This window comes from Grammomys surdaster, unplaced genomic scaffold (assembly GCF_004785775.1).
Source record: "Grammomys surdaster isolate TR1022 unplaced genomic scaffold, NIH_TR_1.0 125793, whole genome shotgun sequence".
NCBI classification, from domain to species: Eukaryota; Metazoa; Chordata; class Mammalia; order Rodentia; family Muridae; genus Grammomys; species Grammomys surdaster.
In genome coordinates this window covers 1,628,122-1,653,099 of record NW_021620624.1, presented here as the reverse complement: position 1 = coordinate 1,653,099, position 24,978 = coordinate 1,628,122, and the positions used below count along the sequence as shown (strand labels likewise).

The window sequence follows — 24,978 nt, the reverse complement described above, 5'->3', positions numbered from 1 at the left end:
CACAAACTGAGTAACCTTTATTAGCTGACTAACCCTAGCTAGCTGACTAACCCTGATTAGCTAACTAACTCTTTTTTTTTTTATTTTTTTTTAAAGATTTATTTATTTATTATATATGAATACACTGTAGCTGTCTTCAGGCACACCAGAAGAGGGCATCAGATCTCATTACAGATGGTTGTGAGCCACCATGTGGTTGCTGGGATTTGAACTCAGGACCTCTGGAAGTGCAGTCAGTGCTCTTAACCACTGAGCCATCTCTCCAGCCCGCTAACTAACTCTTACTAGATGGCTAACCCTTACTGGATGACTAACCCTAACTAGCTAACCCTGACTAGCTGACTAACCCTGACTGACTAGCTGACTAACCCTGACTAGCTGACTATCCCTTACTGGATGACTAACCCTAACTAGCTAACCCTGACTAGCTGACTAACTCTTACTAGATGGCTAACTCTTACTGGATGTCTAACCCTAACTAGCTAACCCTGACTAGGTGACTAACCCTTATTTTCTGACTAGTCGTAGCTTACCATAGACTCAGGAGTGCAGCCACTGTGCCACCTGGTGACTCTGAAGAGAGGCCCCACTCTTCGTAAGCACCAGCCCAACTTCCCTTCCAGCAATACGACGATGACTCTGGGGTCTTCTATCTCACAGAGAAATCAAAATTTCTCTCCTTGGTTCCGATTTTTAAAACCTGGGAAAAGATTTTATTTGGCTTCGCCTGGGTTAGACACTGACCTAGTTTCTCATCTGTGTAACTAGAGGCGAGGGGTCACCCAAGAAGTCTAACTTAGTACATGGCTGCAGAAAACCACCCTGAAAAAGTGTCCCACTGGGAGTGTGATGAGGGATGCAGATGCCTTCCACAGAAACCGGACGTTTAAGGATAATGCCACTCCCGATGGATAATGTGAGTGTATCCGAGTCGATACTGTGACTGAGAGGGTGTGACTGCTGTTTAGGGATCTGGGACCTCGAGGGATAAAAGACCTGAAATATCCAAGAGATGATGTCATTCAATAAAGACATGACCTGCTCAAAGGCCTATAGTGCTTCCCATGATCAAGCCGGTTTTTGTAATAATAAGCTTCTTGTTTTTAATTGAGAGCATGCCTCTCTAGAACAAAGAGAGTTTTTCTTCTCAACCTTTCTTGCCACCTACAAGATTTCTTTGCCACCTCTGCGGCCCTGAGATTACATTCTGGATGCTGGAGTGTGATCATCAGTCTTGTATGTGACTATTATATTTTCATTTTTACTTATTTTTTTAAAAATACCTTTAAGGACTGGAAAGATGGCTCTGTGGCTTGTCACATAAGCCTGACAACCCAAGTTTAATCCCCTGGGACTGAGTTTGATCCCTAAAACACAAGTAAAGGTGGAAGGAGGGAAGCCAGGCAGTGGTGCATGCCTTTAATCTCAGCACTTGGGAGGCAGAGGCAGGCAGATTTCTGAGTTCAAGACCAGCCTGGTCTACAGAGTGAGTTCCAGGACAACACAGAGAAACCCTGTCTTAAAAAAGCTAAAAAAACAAAACAAACCAAAACAAACAAACAAACAAAAGGTAGAAGGAGGGAGCCATGCATGAAGTTGATCTCTGAACAGCATGCATGCATTCTGTAGCGCATGCATGGGTGTACATGTGTACCTGTACATACCCATACCTCTGTCTCTTTTATACACAGCAATAATAAAAATTAATACAAATTTTTATTTATCAAATATATTGTATATCATGTGATATATATGACATATTATATGACATATTATATAATATATTTGATATATATGTATATATAATATATTTGAGACACTGTATTCCAGGCTATGCTAGGGCTTGGTGTGTGGTCAAGGCTAGCCTAAAATCACCATCTTCCTGTCTCATCTCCTACATGTCAAGGTTATAGCTACATACCACTACGCCTGGCGATGTGCAAATTCTTCCAGACAGCAATTTTGTCCTCTTCTCTGCCTTCCTTCCCTCCTACAGCTGGAATATGGATATGATGACCCATGCTATGACAGAGAGTTAGACTCTGGCATGGAAATCCCACCTTGAGAATGTGTAGGACATAAGACTGCAGAAGTCTGGGCAAATGGCAACGGCGGTGGCTACTGCGGTAACTCTGGGCTGCCCATGGTGTGTGGGAATGAGATTTCTATTTTAATGTTACCATTAGTTTCTGTCACCCTTTGCTGAGCTAGGTCCCAGCAGATGTATGTACTGTGTGCCAGGCAGCTTCTCTATTTTCTTGCTTGTAGCCCTGTGTCTTATACATACTTTCCCCGTGACTCCCTTGTAAAGCACAATGCATGGCAATAGATGTCCTTCTTCACCACAAGGTCTGGAGAATTGAACTCAGGTCAGCAGGTGACAATAAGTGGCTTTACCTTCTTCAGTCTTTTTATTGTCTGCCCCTTATTTCTGAAAAACTGATATCTGTTTATAATTATACAACAGGAAGAACTGTACTTAATACTTCAACTACATCAATATAGTATGGGAATGTAATATAATGTGGGAAGAAATTAGCTTTTGAGGAAAATAATTAAAAAGAGGGGTGGAGGGGCAGGAAGGGGGAAGGGGTGTAAGTGTGGGAGGAATTACAGGGAGGAGAAAGGTAGGGGGAGAATATGCTCCAGATTGTATTAAAGTCTCAAAAACTTAAAAAAAAATACTAGATATATATATAAAAGAAATTAGCCTTTGAAATGTGGGAAAAATCCAATTATCTGCCTAAATGTGTTTGCCAAGGATTTTTTGGGCTGCCAGACTTATTAATAGCATGCTAAATTAGTATCCTTAGCTCTCCTCAGATACGTGCCAACCGTAGTATATAAATACCAATTTTTAATAACATGTTTAGTTGATGACTCATGAGTACCACCCAGGGTGTCATCTGAAAAGACCAGCCTGTGGCATTCGTGTCCTCGACACGTAATCAGTAAAGACGAGTTGTTAAAATTAAAGTTTTAATTTGTTGTAATCATATTTGCTCCACAGTGTGCTTCCCCCCATGACATTCAGCCCTGTCTCAGGCCCAAAGCCAGAGGCCCCAGCAGTCATGTACCACACGCTCTGAAACCACAAGCCAAAAAGGAAACTTTCCTCTCTTTAGTTATCTTCTTAGGTGTTTGTCACAGCAGTGAAAAGCTACTCAATATGTGAATTAATATTATGTGAATTACACAAACAGGAGTATACATTATAAAAGGAATTATACAAAGCCAAACAATTCTTAAGTTATTGCTAACCACAATTCTTACGCTATAATCAGCCAGTACCACAAGCTTAATATTAAAGATAGGGGATGCCAAATTCTATTTCAAATGTTCTTTTCCACAATTTTGGCTTTGGAAGTTGCTCAAGGCTCATGCTATGTACAGGTGTCTGTCCCCTTGGGCTTGTCTCTTGGATTGTAAGTTTGGTGTTACCTTTATGTTTACTTTATGAGAAGTGGCCTATTTAAAATCTGGTTGATGAAGATTAATATAATTAAAATCAGATTAAAAAGAGAATCTTCAAATTAGATTAACAAGCTCTCCTTTCCATGAACTCTGGGCTCCCAGGCCACCCCTACCTCCTCCTGTGTCCACTCGTCACTTCTGGGTCCTTGCTTAGCCTTCCTTGGTGCCACCCTCAGCACACATGCGGGATCATATCCTGCCCTAAAAGAAGAAAACTCGCTTCCATGGTTTGATGATATTTTCTGTATCTAAGTCTCCCATCTTTCCTTATATCTAGGGATGAGTGGGTGAGTCTCCTCCCTACACTCTCTCCCCCACCTGCCCCTCAGGTTTCTGTGTGACTGGCTTCAGTCCCTGCCACTGTCTGACACTGTTCCAGATCAGCCCCAGTGACCTGCCAGCTCTAGTTCTGTTTCCTTCTTATCAGCCTTGGCAGTGTCTCTAGAAAGCTGTCCCTCTGGATCCTGCTCTTCTGAGACACAGGTGTTCCTCTTGGGGTCCCTTCCAAGTCCCCACAGGGGCCTTTCCTCTATCTCTCTGGAAATTGCCATTTTGGTCTTTTGTACCTGCCCTCCTGCCTGTACATTGTTTGTTTGTTTGTTTGTTTGTTTTTAAGCGATTTCCTCTCCTGTGCTTTAAATGACCATTTGTAGACATGAATGGCATGCCATTGGTGACCTAAATTTATATTGCCAACTATCCTCTAGATATCTCTATTCAGATGTAATATGCCCCATGTTGAATTTGCCATCTTTATATATTTCCACAAACTACCTTTTCTCAATTTTCTCTCCAATGGAGGGAGAGATAATGCCAAACCTCTCTCAGCTACTCAGGAGCTTGCCAAGCTGGCTCCTCATCCCCGGCTGACTCTGGTCCCAGGTCCTATTGAATTCACCTTCTGAATATCTCTTGAATCCATCTGTTCATCTCCCTTTCTCAGCTTCTCTTGAACTCAAACCTTTTTTTAAAACAACAACAACAACAACAAAAAAAAAACAAAAAAATCTCTTTCCTGCATGGTCTCAGCAGCATTTGGACTCTTCCTTTGGTTGAAGCTTCACCTCCCCTTCCCCTCATATTCTTTTTCCTTTTGGAGATGTGGTCTCACTGTTTAACTTCGGGTGGTCTTCATTCACAGTTCTCCTGCTCCTGTCCCCTGGGTGAATGAGATGCACCACCATATACAGCCTCCTTACTTTCTTAAGTGTCTTTTTAAATGAAAGAGTAACACAGTCTCATGTAGTCCCATAGGTATAAGGCTAGTGGACGGACTCAAGTTTCATTACCCTCAGGCAGTCCTATCTGAGTCCCAATACTACAAAGACACAAGCCTTGGCACGTCTGAAGTTCTGCTATGTATTCTAGGCTGGCCTGGAATGAATTCACAGAGATTCGTCTGCCTCTTCCTTCTGAGTGCAGGGATCAAAGGGATGCACCGCCACTCCCAGCATTATTTATTTATATTTATTTATCTATTTATTTATTTATTTATTTATTCATTCATTCATTCATTCATTATTTGGCAATGTTTTCCTGTATTTTAAGAGGTACTTCTTTTTACATTTTAACATCTCTGAAATAGAAGCGCAGTCTTAAACATGATTGGATACAACACTGCTGTGTTTATGTTCTTTTCTACTCACTCTGATACATATTCTTTTTACCCATAATTCTAAATCAGCATTTACCCCCAGATGTTTTTCAAATGAAATCTGATCTGATTGAGACTCTCTGGGGAATTCTTAAAAGGCTCTGGCTTGGGATGAGGGACTCCCTAGTCCCCCCTCTCTAACCCTTCTTCCTCTGCACCCCCTCCTACACAGCTGCACCCCTCTACCTTAAAGCCAAGCTGCTGTATTTGCAGCTAGCTCCCAAAATACTTAAGTGAAGCCAGAGCCCTCTTCACAGAAGTGTCTTCTGCCCTAATGGCATAACTTTTTTTTTTTTTTAAATGCAAAGTCCTCCTCACCCTGAGCTGAAGCTGAGGTCTTCCTTCATGTATCCAACAACCCCAGCTTGTGGCCAGTGCCATTCCTAAATCAAGTAGCATGCTAACCCATGCCATTTCTCTGGTCTTTTGCTACCAACAGAGTTCCCTAACAGAGATCCTTCTTTACATAAAACCATAGCAATGCCCAGCAATGTAGAAAAAAAGCCTTTAAAAATAATGAGCTAAATATGAGGGAGGCAAGAAGGTGCCCCTTATATAAGATGTAGAACCTTCCACCTAACCATTCCCTTACCCTAGGACAAGCAAGAGGATACCAAACCACTTGGGTGTCCAGCCACCGAAACAACTGTAGACCTGGTAATTCAACCCTCAATTGAAGCTGGATGGTGTCAAAACCTTTGGCACCGTCCCCTTTCTCTCATCCTCATTCTACCTCTTGGTCACTTGTGCAAGGTACCACAGAGGGATTCTCCTGACTTGCCCACCTGAGGTTTCCATTCGGACCCCCTCCCACACTTGTGAATCTCACCAAGACTCAACACCAGTAAATAAATACAAGCATGAGCTGAAGTTTTATATAAAAACATTTATTTTAATAACTTCTTTAAGGCCTCAAAGTTATATGGAGTGGGAACAGTTTCTCCAGATTTCAATTCTAGAAACTGCCCCAAATAGACAAACAGTCCTTCTTTCTGACCTAGATAATTTAAAGCCAAGGATTCCAAATCATTCATGGAAAAGTACCAGGGTTCTGTTGCGATTTTAAATAAAGCACTGCTGATGTGGCCTGTCTGACAGACAGACTGATCAGCCTAGCACAAATGAGTACCCGGGTTCGATCCCCAGTTCTGGGGTGGGGAATAAAGGGGAATAAATTGTCAACTAAAACATGTTGACAATTGCAGGACCAACATACTCCAGAAATTCTTAGTGAAAAATCTGGAGCTGTAAAGCAAAGTAAAAAACAGAGAACAGGAGAAAGGGCGTCAAATGCCAGGAGAGGAAAAATAGAGAACGTATGCTAGAAACGTGACAGTCAAGAAAGGATGCAAAGACACAGGCATTTGCGAAGGCGGTTAGGGAAAGGTGGGGAGGGAAGGCTGTGCTGAGGACGAGGGGCTTGAGGCTACAATGGGTAGACACTGTTGAAAGCATGGAAATCGACTCAAGATAAGAAAGAGAGGCACCACACCAGACAGAAGTGTAGGGCTGTTATCGATGAAGTGTGCTGTGTGGATTAACTCTTCCCTCTTCAAAGGAGGCTAAAGAAATCCTTGAATCAGGGTGGACTCAACAGCCCTTCAACAGACTAAGAGAGTATAGCATCCCCCCTTCCTGGGGTGGAATCAAACCCTTGTCACGTGTTCAACATTTTAACTGTGTGGAGAAAAACTTCCATTCTGAAAGCGAAAACTTCACTAAGAAGTCAACGTGAAACAGATGGAGCGAATCTCTTCTGTTCACAAATCTTAGACTAAATAATAAAAAAAATAGCTCTGGGTATCAAATACCTTAGCGAGGAGATCATTCTATGGATTTTGGCTTCCTAGGAAATGAACTCTCTGACAGCAAATCCTCCCCCCAAACCCTCTGGCACTGAGCATTTTAACCTCAGACAAGGATGTAGGAAAATGAAAGGCAAAACCCGACCTTGGTCTGTAGCTTTCGGAGTGATTTCACTCAGCACAGACTTAGGCAGGTGTGTTTAAACTCCTTGAAGCGAGTACCCTGGGAGCGCCCTTCTCAGTATCTCGTTATCTCCAAACTAAGAGAGATTTGGTTTGGATCTAGGTGGGCTTTTCCGGATCCCGCCGAATTCTGCGATTGAGAACGCCCAATCCCCTCCCCAGACCGAGCTAATAAAGAGAAACTGTGGGGCGCCTGTCTATTGGACCCCTACCCGTGTGGACTCTGGCTGTAATTCGTGCCTCGGGGAGAGACGGAGGGAGCCGATGTCCCTCTGTTTTTGTTTCTAGCGTGGCGGGCACTCTGAGGGACAATCGGTAGCCTACCTGCCAGACACCTCCCAGGCCCCTGGGTGGCTGCGCGCCCCGGAGAGCCGTTCGCCTTCAGCTCAGTTCGCCCCCGGCCTCACCTCCCTACGCTGTCCTCTACAGTGACCAGCCTGACTCACCCGGGACCGGTGGCGGGGGTTGGGGGATACTTCAGAGGGCGGAGGCACAGGAGGCGGGCTGAGCCCTTCCCCCAGAGTCTAGGAGGAGGCGTAGCCGGTGCGCAGGTGAAACCGACTCCGACCTATCCCGGGAACTTTCGCTGCGGGGACTCGCTGCGACAGGCCAGCGTCGTTCAGGGGCGGCCCCGGAGCCGCCCTCTGCCACCAGGGTTGCGCGCCAGGACTCTGCCTGGGCACCCGCCCCTAGGGACCCTCGGCCCTCCGGGAGCGCCCTGGGGATGCGGGCGGCGCCGGCCTCCGCGGCTGATGGAGGCGGGTGGCGCCACCCCGGGCGCAGGTGACACTCGCCAGGCCTGGGTTTCGGTCGGAGGGGAAGCGTGCTGGGAGCTCGAGAAGCAGCCGCCCTAGGGACTAGGGAACCGGCAGCGATGGCCGGAGAGCTGAGCCAGGAGGCACTGCTGGACTTTCTGTGCCAGGCCGGGGGCCGCGTGCGTAACGCAGAGCTGCTGAGCCACTTCAAGGGCTTCCTGCGCGACCCTCACGTGCCTCCCGGCCAGCTGCAGGAGCGTCGCGAGCTCTTCAAGGGCTTCGTGAACTCGGTGGCCGCAGTGCGCCAGGACCCCGACGGCACAAAGTACGTGGTGCTCAAGAGGAGGTACAGGGACCTGCTGGGGGAGGAGGGCCTGCAGCGACCCGCCCCCGCAGACGGACAGCCGCGGAGCCACCGCTGCCGTGACCCGGAGCCACAGAAGCCGCCGGCAGGTGCGGGGACCCGGGTGGACGTAGGTGACGATGAGCTAGTGGGCAGCAGCGCGCGGAAGGAGGCCGAGCCAGACCCCAACCCAGGAGACAGCCCGAGCCAGAGGACACCGGGGCCAGAGGCTGCCCAAACCAGAGGCAGGTGTGCGGCGGTGGGGACGCGGGGACGCTGCTGCTGGGAGTGCCAGCAGAACGGCTGGGGACAGCCCACGGGACAGCCGCTTCCAGAAGATGTCGGAGACCCTGTAGCCGCCTGGGAGAAGCCGGAGCGCGTTGCGCCTGTCCGGGATGACCTCGGAGCTCCGGGGTGGCTGCGGGAAGGAGCGGCGGCGGAGCGCGCGCCTGTGTCTGTAACGCCTGTCTGGCCTCCGGCGGTCGTCGAGGCTGCTGGCAGCCCGACGTCCCCGCCCGCTCTCCCGCCCTACCAGGCTCCCTCCAGAGAGCTGCTGGAGCTGTTTACTGTCGGCTCCCCAATCCATTCAACCCAGCAGCTGCAGCAGCAGCAGCGCACTCGAGAGTGGGTAGCCAGATGCCCGCAGGTGCCTGAGCCCGGGATCCAGGGCCCCACTCGCGCCTGGTCAGTAGTGCCAGACAACTTCCTCCAGCTATCTTCAGAAGCCACCTTTGGGGTCTCGGAGACCAACTCGGCGCTGCCAGAGCCCGCTCTATCTTTTCATTCTCTCCTTCCTGTGGTTCCTGATGAGTCCTCAGAATCCTGGCCGGGGAATCCTCCACCTTCTGTCTTTCGAAGCATTCGTTGTCAGCTGTCCCTCCAGGATCTGGATGACTTTGTGGATCAAGAGAGCCATGGCAGCGAGGAGAGCAGCAGTGGACCCAAAGAATCTCCTGGGACCCCGGAAGAGGGGCTGCAACCTGTCTTGAGGACTTCCTCTTGGGGTGAACTCAGGGATCCAGTGGAGGATCTGTTTGTGTCACCAAACGAAGGCAGCCCCTGGCTGATCCGGCGGGGCCTCAGGAATAGAGGGAATGCGCCCAGTTTTCGGAAGGTCCCAACGGTGGCTAAAAGCCTTGGAGACCACCACCAGGAGCCCTTCCCTGCCCCCAAGTTCCGGAGGTCTGTCAGGAGGAGCTCTCGAACAGGGAGAACCAAATCTCCCTCTTCCTCAGATGAGGAGCCTCTTGATGAGGACTTGTTGAAAAGGAGCCGGCGCCCACCTCGGTCTAGGAAACCTTCCAAGGCAGGAGCCCTGCCGAGCCCAAGGGTGGATGTTGTTTTGGTACAGAAATTGGCAGATGCTAATGCTGTGGCCAGTCAGCCACACTCCTCATGGGTCCCCAGCAAGGATGGATCTGCAGCCTTGGTACCCCACAGACCTTCTGAGCACAGGTCTCCCCTTGTCCCTCTAGATGTCAGGGAGCATGAGTGGATTGTGAGGCTTGCCAGTGGCTCCTGGTTTCACGTGCTAACTTTATTCTGGGAGGACCCCCAGCTGGCTTTGCACAGAGACTTCCTGACGGGGTACACGGCCTTGCACTGGATAGCAAAGCACGGTGACCTGAGTGCCCTTCAGGACTTGGTCTCTGGAGCCCAGAAGGCAGGGATTGCACTCGATGTAAACGTGAGATCCAGTTGTGGCTATACCCCACTGCACCTGGCAGCTATTCATGGGCACCAGGGAGTCATCAAATTGCTGGTGCAAAGATTGGCTTCTCGGGTGAACATTCGGGACTGTAGTGGTAAGAAACCGTGGCAGTATCTGAAAAGTAATGTCTCTGGGGAAACGTGGCAGCTCCTGGGTGCACCCCGGGGCAAACCTATCTTTCCTGTCTATTCCTTAGTCCAAAGCCCTTCCCCAGCCAGGAAGGGCAAGAGCCGGGAAGTGTCTAGAAATGTCACCCGGAAGACTTCCTTGGCTGCTTTGCTCAAAACTCAGCACAACAAATGGAAATTGGCCAGCCAATATGAGAAATTCCACACCCCAAAGGAGAGAGAAGAGTATAGTGACTGAGGTGGACTTTTCTCTGCAAGAGAGGTACGCATACACACACGCACACGCATACACCCCAAGCTACTAAGTAGGTGTAGAGAACCCAAGGGAAACAGAAACTGTTAGGAGTTGGTAAAGATTGAGGACCAGGGAAATGGTTTCCTCAAGGGTCATCTCAATTTCTTGAAAGCTCATATGTTTAGAATGTGAACTGTAGACTGAAGCTGATCCAGGCATTCAAGCCTGTGAAGGATCCCTCTCGCTCCCAAGCCAGCCAGGGGTCAGGGCACAAGAAGTATTTTCTGAGGCAGTGCCAGCCAGGCCTTACTAGAAAGGGAACAGATGTGTCAAAGGGAGGCAATTCTCGGGACTGCCATGGCTCACACTGTTCTCTGGCTGGAAGTTCTTTGGCATCTATTCATCTCTAGAATCAATCTTGGCTGAGTGGAAAGCACCAGGTTGGAAGTCAGATGGCGCCCCTTCGTTTCCTTTATGTGTCTTTTGGCAATTCCAACCAATGAAATAGAATTGTTACTGGAGAGTGTAGGATTTGATTGAAGAGGTTTCCTCAGTCCTGAGCCTTGCTGTGAGCATCGTCTGCAGGGCTTGGTGTAAACTGTTGACTGTCTTCTCTGGCTGTCACTGCCATTGGCCGGAGAAGCAGATGAGTGACATTCAGGAATGATCGTGACTCCGCTCCCTAGAGAAAGGACAACCTTCAGACTCTGTTTTGTTTTCTGTTTGTTTTTGCTGTTCGTTTTTGTACTAAATCAAAGTGAGCTTCCCAGGTGTAAAAGAATTTTGATTCATTTGTGTAATGACTGAAATTCTTCGTCCTGCAGGGGAAAACTCCATGTGTGGCAAACAGGGTCATCTCTGACAGCTTTCAGCACGTCAGAAGGTCAAAGCTGGTACTCGGGGAAAGAGCTGGATTCACTCTGGGGAAGCGTTAAGGGTTAAAAGCATCAGAACTTTGTTAAGCTGCTAAGTATAACTTTATTTGCACTAAACTTTTTGCCAATTAAGATTAAATATTAGCCTTGAAGTACTGAATGTCTAACAGGAAGTGTCTCGTTCAGTTCTCAGGAAGAGGCTGATCGTTGCAGGTCCCTGGCTGAAGGTGACTCTGTACCCCCAGGAGAATGTATAAATCATGAATGTCAATCCAAAGAGGACTGAGAAGTTCAGTGTCCGCGCAGAGATTACATTTTATGGAAATGTTTTCATGTGTGATGCTGTATTTCTTAAGAGTATTTTTGTGTTATTTTCTGGTTATTTTCCTGCATTAAAAGACCAGCAGATTGTTGTGTTATCATATTGCGTCAAGCTTATCATTCCTGATGTCCTTACACAATGAGCTCTGAGACTGTCAAATCCTTTTGTTGTAAATCAAATCGTCGTAGTCTAACTTTACAACTCTGCTGAAATCAATCTCTTTCTCTGTCTATCTTTCTCCATTTCTCTGAGGACCTCATGTCTGTTATTCAAGTGCCCACACTCCTATTTAAAAAAAAAATCAAAAAGACAGAATAATTGTTTTTATGAGCTTTTACAACTACATGGCCTTTTCAGCCCATACCTAAAGGGTGAAACTGGGAAATCAAATCAGAAAACATGAGAAAAATGACTCTGTGTATGTGTGTGTAAATTTAAGTTTACAAAACAAACATTTATGTAAACAATCTAGAAACAGCTTCTTTTAAGAGCCAGTGGATTTAACATATTGTCACGACTGGATCTGATTATTCAACACATACTTTACACAGCTCTGTGGGATTTATAAAGGTGAGTGGGACAGGCTGACAGGGTGTCTCTCCACCAGGAGCTAAAACTCTAAACTGTTTGCTCTTGGCTGTTTTCTACCTTGACTTGTTCCCAGGCTGTCTTTCAAAGCCTCATTGCAACAGAGAGAAGCTAATACTAACAGGCAAGAGAGAGAAAAGGGTATGTGTCAGGAGTGAGGACCAACCAACGTCATACAACACTTCAACATGCCAGAAGTAAAAACTAAGGGTTGGGGGGGAGGGGCAGAGAGAGAGAGAGAGAGAGAGAGAGAGAGAGAGAGAGAGAGAGAGAGAGAGAGAGATTGAGATTGGGAGAATCCCTTTAGGCTGGGAAAAGGATGGGCCTGGTTCCGTCCAGGAGTGATGATACCAGCCTTCCCAAGAAACCAGCTTTGTTGGTTCCTCCACATTCTTGTCTGCTTCAGTGTGGCTCCACACAGCCTCGTGTTGGCTCAGTGGTCAGAGCACAGACCCAGGCTGGCCCTCATCAGGACTTGTTCTTCATGTCCCTCTGGTCTTTGTTCGTGTCTGTTGTTACTGATTGGGCGAACTGTCTTACACGGTCACAGTGCTGGTGGGGGAAGGGCAGGGTGAAAGAGCTCAGACTCTTGCTCAGGTTGCAAAGTCCAGGTGGAGAGGACTTGGGCCAGGAAGCTCTTCCAGCCTTCTGCTGGCTTCTCTCTGCTGGGAACCCTGCATGAGTTAGCCACACCCATGGCGGGAGGGGAGGTCAAGGCCCTACCCACTCAGTGTCTTGTCCTAGATTGCTTCCGCTTGGAAACCCGCATTTGCTACCGTCTCAGTAAGACTGCTTACAACCTGTAAAGAAGATTCAAGGGGAAGGCCTCCAGTGAAGGGCATGGCGGTTTCACTAGAATTCCCAGCATGCTCAGGGCCACACAACTGCTCCCCTATCACGAGTGCTCACTTATGTTTTGACTTTATTTTCGGCTTTTTTTGAGACAATGTCTCATGTAGCCCAGCCTGGCCTTGAAGTTCTCTGATCCTCTTCCCTTAGCCCCTCCCCCAAGTGCTGGTATTACAAGCATGCAGCACGGTCCAGACCAACCATCCCGTGAGTTTTGATTTTTCTTTGAGACTTTGAAGATTAGAAAGCATTTGTGAACTCATCTAAATATACCAGACTGACTTTGGCTGTTGTTTTTCTTTCCGTTTTAAAGAAGATGGGGGTGGGGGTCTTTGCCGTGTTGTCCAGGTTAGTCCCACACTCCTGAGCTCAAGCAGTCACTTGCCTCAGTCTAGGTAAATGCCGCTGCAGCCAGGCCCCCAGGTCTGGATACATTTACTGGGAATTTGTTGAACATCCAGTTTTCCACAAGGCTATCATTTCAGCCCGCCTGTCTGCCAGGGCTGTGTGGTTGCTGGAGATGGGAACAGTGAGAGTAGAGCCAATGGAAATAACTGTAGCACTAGACCAGTGGACAGACACACGCATCCAGACTGGAGAAGTGGGACCGGGAACCTGGCTCAGTAGGTAGAGCATGAGCCTCCAAGCCTGATGACCTGGTTAAGCACCAGATCTCTTCTCCTCACTCCTTTCACATACACACCGAGGCAGACACGCCCACCAGCCCCACTACCCACACACACAAGAAAGTAAATAAAAATGTAAGCGAGAAGTTGGGCAGTGGTGGCACAGGCCTTTAATCCCAGCACTCAGGAGGCAGAGGCAGGCGGATCTCTGTGTTCAAGACTAGCTTGGTCTACGGAGTAAGTTTCAGGACAGCTAGGCCTACACAGAGAAACTCTGTCTCAGACTATCACAACTCCCCCCTCAAAAAAAAAAAAAAACTGAGAAAGGTCTAAAATTACTGCAATAATGAATGCATTTCAGCAAGTAGAGGGAAACCCAGAGGCTGGCTGCTTTCTCCTGAAGTAACCTATTTACACAATAATCTTTTAAACTCTGACCTTAAAGGGTCTCTGTGCTAAGCAGCATCTTACAGCCATATATGATGGGCCATCTCTCTGTGTCTTTATCACAATAACAGCCTGGTTCCTCAAGAATGACTGCTAAGACCTGCCACAAGCCTTGGAAAGCCAGGTCCTGGGATGGTTTTTCTACCAGGGGCGGGTACACAGTTCTTCCAAGATCAATGTATTCAACCAGCATGATCTCTCAGCAGCATTTTCTCTTCTGGTCTTTATATTCTTATCTGCTAATTGCAGAATTAGGAATTCGAAGAGGGAAAGCTCGAAACTGAAGACAACTTGCCACTCATTGAAGGTTTTCATAGATCCGAAGTTTCAGTTGTCAGCATCACCGTACCCTTCGCATGCATATCCTATAGCGTGGCTAATGAGAGGGCGAGGTGACTGGGTCTCTGTTCTTATCCCTGAAGATTTATTGTGTTTACTTACGAAAGTCTCATGGATTTGCAGAAAGTAAGGCGCGAGGCATCTGGCTCCATAACCACAGACGTTCCTCCCCTGGGACAGCCGGAAATCCTTTGAAAGGAAAAAGGAGTGATTACCTAGGCACAGGACAAAGACATCTGTAGCCTTAGTTGCTTTGGGTGCCACCTGCCTGAGATGCTATGGCTTCCCCGTGTGTCACCTTACACCTCCAGGGCTCCTGGGTCCAGGTGCTTGTTCCTCCTGTAAGCTTCTTCAAGACCACCTGGAAGATCAGAGGCGGGTGGAGCAGCTTCACGTGACTCTCCGCATCCTGGATCCGTGCCTGGTGCCCTGCCTTCTCTGTTAACTACTGTGTGTGCTGTTGACTCAAAGTCAGTTTGTGAGGGGAGGGGGGGTGTCTTTGTGTGACATTTCTCAGACTCTAAACTTCAAATGTCTTTGTTTATGTTTCTGGGTTGAGAAAATAAAATCTAATCTCTCCAAAACTTAAAGCTACAGCATAACGGAAATGGCTTTGAAGTCATAAACAATTTGGGAATTCCCGAAAGTGGAAATTGTATAAAGGAGGCTGGAAGGGGATGGGGGGGGGCATATGACATAGGATTATTCTCTCAGACAAAGCTCCACTATCTTCCTGAGTTCAGCTGTGCCCACTTGCAAATGACTGGCATGCCTAGGTTTATTGACTGTTGACCTTTCCTGACTGAAAGGGGACTGAAAGGGGTCATAAGACCTCCACTCTTAGTACCCAGCCTCTCCTCCTAACCAGCCCTATGCAGGTCTGCCCTAACTGCACAAGGCCTTGGGGAAGTCTGCAAGTCGGGAAGGACTAGGAATGGGACGCATCTATGTAGTCTTCGATCACCCACGTGGGGTGAAGACTTTCCACTGTGGCTGCTTTCTGTAACCCGTCCCCCAGAGCTCTGTGAGTAAGCCCCATGTGTCTGGGTTTGTTGTGGGGGACCACAGGAGCAGGGATAGCCATTGTTTAAGTTTCCCCCAGGGAAGGAATTTGAGCAATGAAAGGCACTAGAGCAATGTTCTGTCACCTGCTCTGCTTGGTAAGTGGGTCTCTAGCTGTGTGATCATTGCTTGACTCTTATGTTCAAAGCAGAGTCTTGCTGGGTGGCCCAAGCTGGCCTCTTATTCACTATTTAGCCCAGGCTGTTCTCAAACTTGGGACCATCTGCCTCATCTCAATGAACTTGGATTACTTTGATTAATTAATTATTTTAGTTGACAGGGATTTCTCATGTATCCTCTACACAATGACATTTTTTAAACATTAAAAAAATCTACATTAAATCTATTTGGAAGACTGGGGAGATAACTTAGTAAAGTACCTACTGTGCAAGTGTGAGGTCCTGGGTTTAATCCCCAGAACCTACATGATAAAGATGAATGTGATTCCACATGCTCCTAAGTCGAGAGCTGGGGGCAGAGAAGGTGGCTCCCTGGGGCGCACTGGCCAGCTCGGCTACTAGAACAGGCAACTGTGAGAGAGCCTGTCTCAAAACACAGGGTGGATAATGATTTATGAAAAACAAAATCAAAGGTGTCCTTTGGCCTCCACAGGCACGCCAGATGCGCCTACACACGGATCTGCACCCACCCACGCACATACATCATATACCAAGTATTTAAACAAAACAGACAGTAATTTGCTTATTTCAAAACGGATCTTGAAACACATGTCTTTACTCACTTTCTGAGAAAAAAAATCTTTGAAATCTCATGGTTAATGAGAGGTCCTGTTTTATATATTGTAGGTTGAGTTTTGTTATTTGTTTGTTTGTTTTGTGCTGGGCATCGAGCCTAGGAGCTTGCGCACACTGGGCAAGTATCTTACCACTGAGCTACATCTCTCTCCCTGTTGTTGTTGCTGACCACAAAGGATCTCACCATATTACTCTTGAATGTGTAAGGGCCAATGATTCTCTGGCCTCTGTCTCAGTTTAGACTATAGGTATGAGCCATCAGGCTTGGCTTTATGGCTACTTTTATATTTTAAAAAAAATTTAAAATGGTCAAAATAATAATTTTTTATTACACAGAAAAACCCACAATAACAAAAAGCACACACATCTTCGAATTTCACCAGCATGAGCCAATCACTGATAACATTTTGATGTGTTCAAGTCCAGCATCAATAACAAAGGTGAGACCCACTCTACCTGCTAAACGCCAGTTTCATTTGGTCAATTCATCACTGTTATCTTCAATTTGAACTGGATGTTGCATACGGAGCCAGACGGAGAATGTTTATGTGTCCATGTCTTCAGGTGATGGATAGTGGGCAGCTGAGGGGTTTGTTGAGCACCCTGGGCTTCAGTACTACATTCCTTCTCTATGCTCCAAGAGCTATGGTCTAAAGTGCTAAGCTTTAAGTTGGGGTGTGTGTGTGCGCGAACGTGTGTGTTTCTGGCAGACAATCCCAGGCCTCACTCACATATAACAGACTTGCTCCACCACTAATCATTCTTTGAATTCCTGAATAGCTTCCTTTGGTTTTTAACCAGCTTCTTTGCCAGTGTTCTGGGTCTGGGACTTATCAGCTAGAAGGCTCCTCCTTCAGGAAACTGGTTGCCTGCTACAACCAGCAGGAAGCAAGAAAGGGAACTCTGGCCAAGAACAGTTATCTGACACCTGAGTCTTTTTGTTTGCTTTTGGGGCAGTGGAGGGAAGGAGACAGAGGGATAGGAGGGAAGGACTTTGCTTGATGAATTTTTAAAATAGGCCAGGTCTGCCAGTATTACTGGGTGGGGATTCATTTTTTTCCCCTAATAGTTAAGGAGAATATTTTATGGCCACTTTTTCATGTAACATAAGGGTGAGAAAAGAGATCTGTCTGTCTGTCTGTCTATCCATCCATCCATCCATCTATCTTGTATCTACCACCCATTTATATCTATCATCTTTTCTATCATCTCTATTTGTCTATTTATTGATCATCCATCTTTTCTATCTATCGACCTACCTACCTATCTGTACATATGATCGTATATTTCTGTTTTTATTTTGTTCTGTTCTGTTTCTGAGGCAGGGTCTTGATCTGGAAACTAGACCGGCTTAAACTTTTGGTGATTCTCCTGTCTCTTGACTCTAGGTGCTGGGATTATAAGTGTGAGCCACCACTCCCAGCTCTTAACGAATTGTCTGGGTTGGATGAGATGGCTCAGTTTAGTAAAGTCACTTGCCACCAAGCCTAGTGACCCAAGTGCAATCCCTGGAACCCACATGATAGGAGGCGAGAACTAACTCCAGAAAGTTATTCTCTGACCTCCACACATGCCCTGGAATGGACATGCTGACACACATAAGCACAGGTAAATGAATACACGTGTTTTTCTGTTTGTGTTTTAGTTGTTCCTTATTTATAGCAGAGCTGGGGATTAAACCCAGGTTGTTTCAATAATTAACAGTGAGAAGACATATACTATATTCATATGTGCTTAACAGTTTCATTACTTTTGGGTTTCTGGATCTTTCCTTGTTAGTACAAAGAATGCTGATGGGAGAATAGCCTTGTGAAGATCAGTGTGAGGCTCTTTTATTTCTGACTCTCGCCCCAGGTATAGCTTTAGAGCATCCATTGCATCTGTCAGCTTCGGAGGCATTGGATTATGTTAAGCCATGTACCACTCAGGAGCTTATCTCCCAGAAGCCTGCTAACAGTGGACTTTACAATTTTAATGTATTTATGTGCTTTAATGAATAGGAAAGCAGCTTTTACACTGGGTTGCATACTCTTCCCTTTCTAGCAAAACTATCTTGTTGATCTTTTTAAAGGTTTCATTGCTAGGTCCCATAAATGTAATATTGTAATTTATTACTTACATGTTGCCATATTAACAAGTTACCCCAAGACTTGGCAGCCGAAAAAAAAAAAAGGAGCATGTACTAGTTCATATTTCAGTGCCTCGGGGACACCCTGGCTGGGTAGTTTAAGGGTCCTGAGAGCCTAGTCAAGACACCAACTAGGACTGAAGGCTTGACCATGTCTAGGGGATGGTGGGAAAAGGGCTCATCCACATGACTTTTGGCAAAGACCTCAGGACCTGCTGGCTGTTGTCAGGGGATCTTGTTCTCTCCTCACAGAGCAGCCTGGTGATCCTCATGAGTGCCTGTATTGGCTGCTAGCTTCCTTCAGAACAAGTGATTCATGACAGACATAAAGAAAGCCATGGGGTATTCCAACGCAGTCTTGAAAGCCACACATATGGTCTTCTGTCAGGTTCTGTTTGGAAAAGGACTCATTCATCTACATAACCACAGGTGAGGGGAGGACATACTAGCTCTTAAAATAAGGACTGTCATAGACTTGTGAACACATTTCAAAACCATCACACACATTACATGTGTCTGTGTGTTTGTTTTGTGTGTGTGTGTGTGTGTGTGTGTGTGTGTGTGTGTATGCATGGTACACATGTGGAAGTCAGATGGCCATTGGTGGGAGTCAGTTTTTCCCTTTTACCACATAGGTTCTGGGGTCACCAAGTTTGGCAACAGCAAGTGCATTTCCTTTACAAAGGTATTTCATCAGCCAGAAGACTTCTGAACACCTCTTCCCATTTTGAATCTTGAATCTTCAAGCTAGTTTAAAAATTTAAATTTAAGTAAAAGAAATCTATATAGCCATAGATAGCTCTTTAGGTAGTATTTAGAAGGGGAAGCTAAGATGTAGTTTTTAAATCTTAGGTTTCAGACTAAATTCCATGGGTTAACAATTATGTTAAATCAATGGGCAGAGCAAAGAAAACCAATCAAAAGAATTATGAGTCAGAGCATAAAGTAGCTGTAAAACGGGAGCCATGAGACACAGCTTGAGTAGAATTTTAAGCTGCTCACCCTTACAGGGAAGGGAAGGCTCCCTCCTTCCGTGTGAGCTGACCATAGTGACTTCCTTGTAGAAAGCAGGGAAAGAGTAGGCTTCAGTAGGGAGACTCAGACAACACTTCCTACCAGCGGTGATGAGTCACTTTGGTGATGTGTACCCTGGATGATATAAAGAGAATGGTACGTGACCTCTGCAGTCTTCCTGCCTGGTACACATAACCCAAGTCTATGCATGATGGAAATATCTGACACATTTCAGTAGAGAGATCTATCCCATGTCTATCCAACACTCCGCAGAATGGTCAGAGTTATCAAAAGTGAGTCAAGGCAACTGGCTGATGGTGGCCCATGCCTTTAATCCCAGCACTTGAGAAGCAGAGGTAGGCAGATCTCCGAATTAAAGGCTAGTCTGGTCAACAAAGTGAGTTTGAGAATAGCCAAGGCTACACAGAGAAACCCAGTCTTGAAAAAGACAACAACAAAAATGTAAAAAGTGAGCAAAGTTGGAGAAGCTGTCACGGTAAGAAGACTCTAAAAATAAATGGTGACAACATATAATATACCTGGGGTGGGATCCTGAAAGAGAAGAGGACATTAGGAAAAAAACAAGGAGGTCTGAGTAAACTAAGGACTTTAGTTAATAAAAGTATGTTCATATCGGTTGATTGATTATAGCAAATATATTAGTGTATGATATGACATGGGCCCCTGTGTGGGTGGGTAGGGGAGTATCTGAACACTATATAATAATACTGTGGCTCGACTTTTCAGTTAACCTCAAGCATCCTTAAAATGTCTATTAATAAAGTCTTGGGTGTAGCTCAGTGGTAGAAAGCTTACCTACTGGGTCTATCATGTTCAAAGGCCCTGGGTTCCATTCTTGGCATATGCGTGTCTATATTCTATTAGTAAATGAAAGAGATAGGAAACACAGAGGAAAGATGATAAAATGCTAATATTTGAGAAGTGGAAATAAAGGCTAAACAGGAATGCTTTGTAAAGCACTTAAGACTTTGAAGTTTCTTCAACATAAGAAGGGCATTGTTTTTGGTTTGGTTTTTGTTTTAAGTAACAGGTTATCCATTTCTTGGATGACACCTAATCTAAATGTCTGCCAAGATTAGATCCTTTGCTAGACTGAGGTGACACTATTAAATACGTTCCATCTCAGCCAATGGGCACCCAAATTGCCTGTTCCTAGGCAAAGCATAGGGTTCTGGTTACTAGGAAGGGGACAGCTGATCAACGGAGGGCTTGAGCTAACCGTTTGCTAGCCTTTTTTGCAAAAGGGGCAAGTAGCATCCATGATGTCCATCCCAGCAGTCAGTGTGACCTTCTCAGGTTGTGTGCTGCTCCTGTCCTCCCCAATTTTGTTATCCTGAGGGCCCTGCTTTCCCCATAGGCTGACGATTATGACATTTTGCCCTAACCACAACCTTCTTCCACTAACTAGAGGGAGGTGCCCTCTGGGGCAAGGAAAGGTGGATGGCACAGAGGCATCCGTGGGCACTTCGGTGTAAAGGAAAAGAAGTTGTGAGGAATGGAGAGGGAGGAACAGGAATGAGGATCGGAAGAGAGAGAAGGAAGGAGTTACTACGACATGTAACAGAAGCAGCATGGCTAAGGACAAACTTCTTGAAAAGTTTTCTTCTGACTAAGCTTCCTTTTGGAGTTTGGGAATTGCTAAGGAATCCTGGCTCTGAGATAACTGCTACACATGTCGAGCTCCACACTGGGTACAACGGAATGACAGTTCCCTTTAGGAGTAGATGCAGTCTTCCAGTCTGGATTTCCTGTCCTTCCAGCCTAGACTCCACAAGCAACTACTGATGTGTTTGGCATGTGCTGGGTCTGTGATCACATGGAACATGTGGGTATCCTACTTTCTCACCCCTATACATTCATGGGCAATATGACCCCTTGCCAGACAGGGAGGCTCTGTTGAAAATCTATAAGTTTTTAATTGGTAAAATTACACTGAAGTGCCCAAGAGACTTTACTACTGCTTATTGAAAGCCTAGATCTAAACAGGGACAGAATCATAAGGCTCTTGGTATTAGGAAGCAGTTGTTTTGTTTTTTAGCTTGTGTGTGGTTTTTTTTTTTTTTGGTTTTTCGAGACAGAGTTTCTCTGTGTAGCCCTGGCTGTCCTGGAACTCACTCTGTAGACCAGGCTGGCCTCGAACTCAGAAATCCACCTGCTTCTGCCTCCCAAGTGCTGGGATTAAAGGTGTGCGCCACCACCGCCCGGCTAGCTTGTGTTTTTGACAGGAAGAACTACCAAAAGAGCCACTTTCAAAGGAACAGGTGATAGTCCTCTACCCTTGCACAGTATCCTAAGGTCACAAGACAAATATAAAGCACAAAGGCTGGAGAATTGGCTCAGTAGTTAAGATCACTGGCAGCTCTTCTGGAGGCCAGGGTTCACTTCCCAGCTCCCACATGGTGGCTCATAACCATCTATAACTCCAGTTCCAAGAAATCACATTTTCTTTTGACCTCTAAGGGCACCAGGCAGGCATGTGATACAGATATATGTGCAGGCAAAGTGCACATGTACACACACACACACACACACATCTATATAATAAAACTTTTGAAAATTTAAATATCAAGCATAGGCACTTTCTGTCTCTATTTTTATTTTTCTATTTTTTTCTTAAGGACAATTAAACTATTGTGAAGTACTTTATAAAACTCCCAACTTGGCTCGTGGGGATGTAGGATGGTGAAATTTACAGAAGTATCCTCCATAAGCATCATTCACTACAGTGAATTCAACATGATTTGACCTTGGATGACAAGGAAATCAGAGATCTGCACTTCAGCCATTAAAAACTATCTCATGTTATCAGCTTCAGTAATTCGTATGCTTTTTGAAATTAAAAAGGTAATACAATTACACTTACAATTGAGGAAATGAGCCAGACATGGTGATGTGTGCCCACAATCCCAGAGTATAAACTGAAGCAGGAGGATCTCAAGATGAGCTTCAGCTATTGTATGTCTGAATGTAGTTTCCATTTTGACAAAGTGGGTGGTCCCCAGATTCATCGATGAACACCAAAAGAAAATTGTGTGTGTGAGTGTGTGTCTCAGACAGTGTCACTGTTTGATAGCCAAGATATGGAATCAGCTCAGCTGCCTGTGTCAACAATGGAGCTTTGTTTAGCTAATGAAGAATGGAATGTCATTTGCAGAAGGTAGGTGGAACAGGAGTTATGTTTGTTATGTTGTTATGTTATGTTGTGTCGTGTTGTGTCATGTTAAGTGAAATTAACCAGACGCAGAAAGAAAGTGGAACATGTTTTGCTCATATATGGAGGGAGTGGGGGGCATGGCTTGAGAAGAAGGCAGACTTCCAGGGAAGGAAAGGGGGCTACGGGGAGTTGGAAAGAGACAGAGCAGCCGAAAGGATGGATACGGTTAAACATGGCACCTGCCTGTGTGGTGAACTAAGTCTGAAACATCCCCTAGGGGCTTAGATGTTGAACACTTGGTTCCCAGTCGGTGGGATTGTTTTGAGATGTCTGAAAACTTTAGAGGAGGGCTGACTGAAGCTGGTAGGTCATGGGGAGGGAGACATGTCTTTGAGGGTTATACTTGGACTCTAGTTTCTTTTCCCACCACAGAATCCTCTGAAACTATGAATCAACTAAATTATTCCTCCCTTGTGTGTGTGTCATATAAGTAAAGGTTAACACACCTTTTATAATTTTTACACAAACATTGAGTCAATAGAAAAATGACACTAAACTCAAAATTACACATTAGCATTCAGTCTATTTCTAATAATAAAAATGGTATCACACACACACTCACACACACACACACACACACGCACTCGAGAGAGAGAGATTGTGAGCATGACTTTATTCCCAGTATCCCAGTAGAGAGTTGGCTGAATCTCTATGAGACTGAGGCCAATCTAGTCTATCTAGAGTTCCAGGGGTAAACAATGAGACCCTGTCTCAATCAGCATATATATATATATATATATATATATATATATATATATATATATATATATATGCTTATTTATGTTAAGTATATATTTTTCACTAAAATGATCAGCATGAATAATTGTGTTGCATACATAGATATTTGTGTAATATATACTACATGTTCTTCAGTGACTCCATAAATCAATTTACAAAGACTTTGTCTGAAGCACTGGGATGTTTACTGTTCAAATGTAATGCCTGCTGGGAGCCATTCAGTGTCAGTTTCTCACCAGTGCCTTTCAGACGCTCCTGGCTCCTCGTTGAGCTATAGAACAAGGCACACACTTCCCTCTCCACAGAGCCCTCTGAGCATGGGGGTAAGCCCGGCACCTAGAAAGTGTCATGGTGGGTGTGATACGGTACCCTTCTGCCCCACAGCCTAGGTACAACCGGTCTAGAACGAGAGGTCAGGAAAGATTCCTTAATGTCTAAACAGGGGCCAAAAGAGCGAGCACTTCAGGGTTAGAGATGGTCCATTTGAACTCTCAGGGGCCAATAAGATCATCCATGAGAGAAAACTGTTGGGAACTTCCTCATAAAAAATATGGTTGCCATATGATCCAGCAAGCCTGCTAGGTATAAAACCTGTTATGGCATGGGGATAAAATGTCTGAGAGAATGAACTCCCTACCAAAAATCCAGGTGTTGAGGTATGGTCTCATGTAGCCCAGGATGCACCAAACTTGCTATGTAGCCCAGGATGACCCTGAGTTTCTGATCCTCCTGCCCCCACCTCCCCCATAGTCTGGACCACGGGCAGATGTCACTGTATCCAACTTCCTATTTTTTTAAAGTTAGAGCTGAAGTTGAATCTAGTGAGAAACTGTCAGAAGCTCTGAGTTGCAAGAAAGCCCAAGAGATGTGGATGAATAGGGGAGGGGACAGTTGAGAGCTCCCACGTGGGAAGTAGGGACCCAACCCAGGTCCCCTGTAAGATCTATTCAGCCCAATTGGGGCAGGGAGGAGGGAGGTATTTTTTAAGATAGGTTCTCATGTAGCCCACGGTAGCTTCGAACTCCTAGATACCCAAGGATGACCTTGAACTCCTAATCCTCCCCTATGGCCTATGATCTTGGGTTACAGGCATGAACCACCAGGCCTGAGCAACACACTGGAAGAGGTCATTCTTTTACCCACTGAGTTGTGTCAGCACCCTGTTGAAATCAGTAAACACAGATGTAGCAGTTCATTTCTGGACTTAGTCAGATTCCATTGACCTGTCAGTTCTTAGGTTGGGATCCACTGAACTGATTACTATAGGTGACTATATTTAAAACTGAGAAGTGTACATCAAGTGTTACTTTTGGTTTTCAAAAATGCTTTGGATATTCAGGGTCTCCTATACCTTTATCTAGATCATAGGTTGGACTTAAGAAAAAGGGATTTGGGTAGGGGTTGCCCTGGTCCTGTCAACAGCTTGGGAAACATTGTCTTAATACTAAGCCTTGCAGCCAAGAGTACAGGATGCCTTTCTACTTATTTAAGACTTGTCTGGGCACGTACAAAGGCCTATCACTTGCAACCCACAGACTTCCAGAAACATGTTAGAGTGTCGTAAAGTCTCCTCCTCCAGCATTCCCTTCCCTAGCTTTGCCTTTTCAGTTTTCTGGTCAGCTTCCGGTTGTAGTTACTCCCTCAGCCAGTTGTGCTATGGACTGTTTTTGACAACATTTCTGGGGAGAGGCTGCTGAATTATGAAGTTCCCT

General features: G+C 45.8%; 1 protein-coding gene across 1 annotated transcript; it reads left to right on the top strand.

Annotated features, from left to right (window-relative positions):
• The first annotated feature begins 7,990 nt into the window (after nt 1–7,990).
• Nucleotides 7,991–11,585, top strand: Sowahb (sosondowah ankyrin repeat domain family member B). Its single transcript, XM_028789174.1, has one exon. The coding sequence runs from the start codon at nt 7,991–7,993 to the stop codon at nt 10,289–10,291; it is 2,301 nt and encodes a 766-aa protein (XP_028645007.1). The 3' UTR covers nt 10,292–11,585.
• Nucleotides 11,586–24,978: the final 13,393 nt, after the last annotated feature.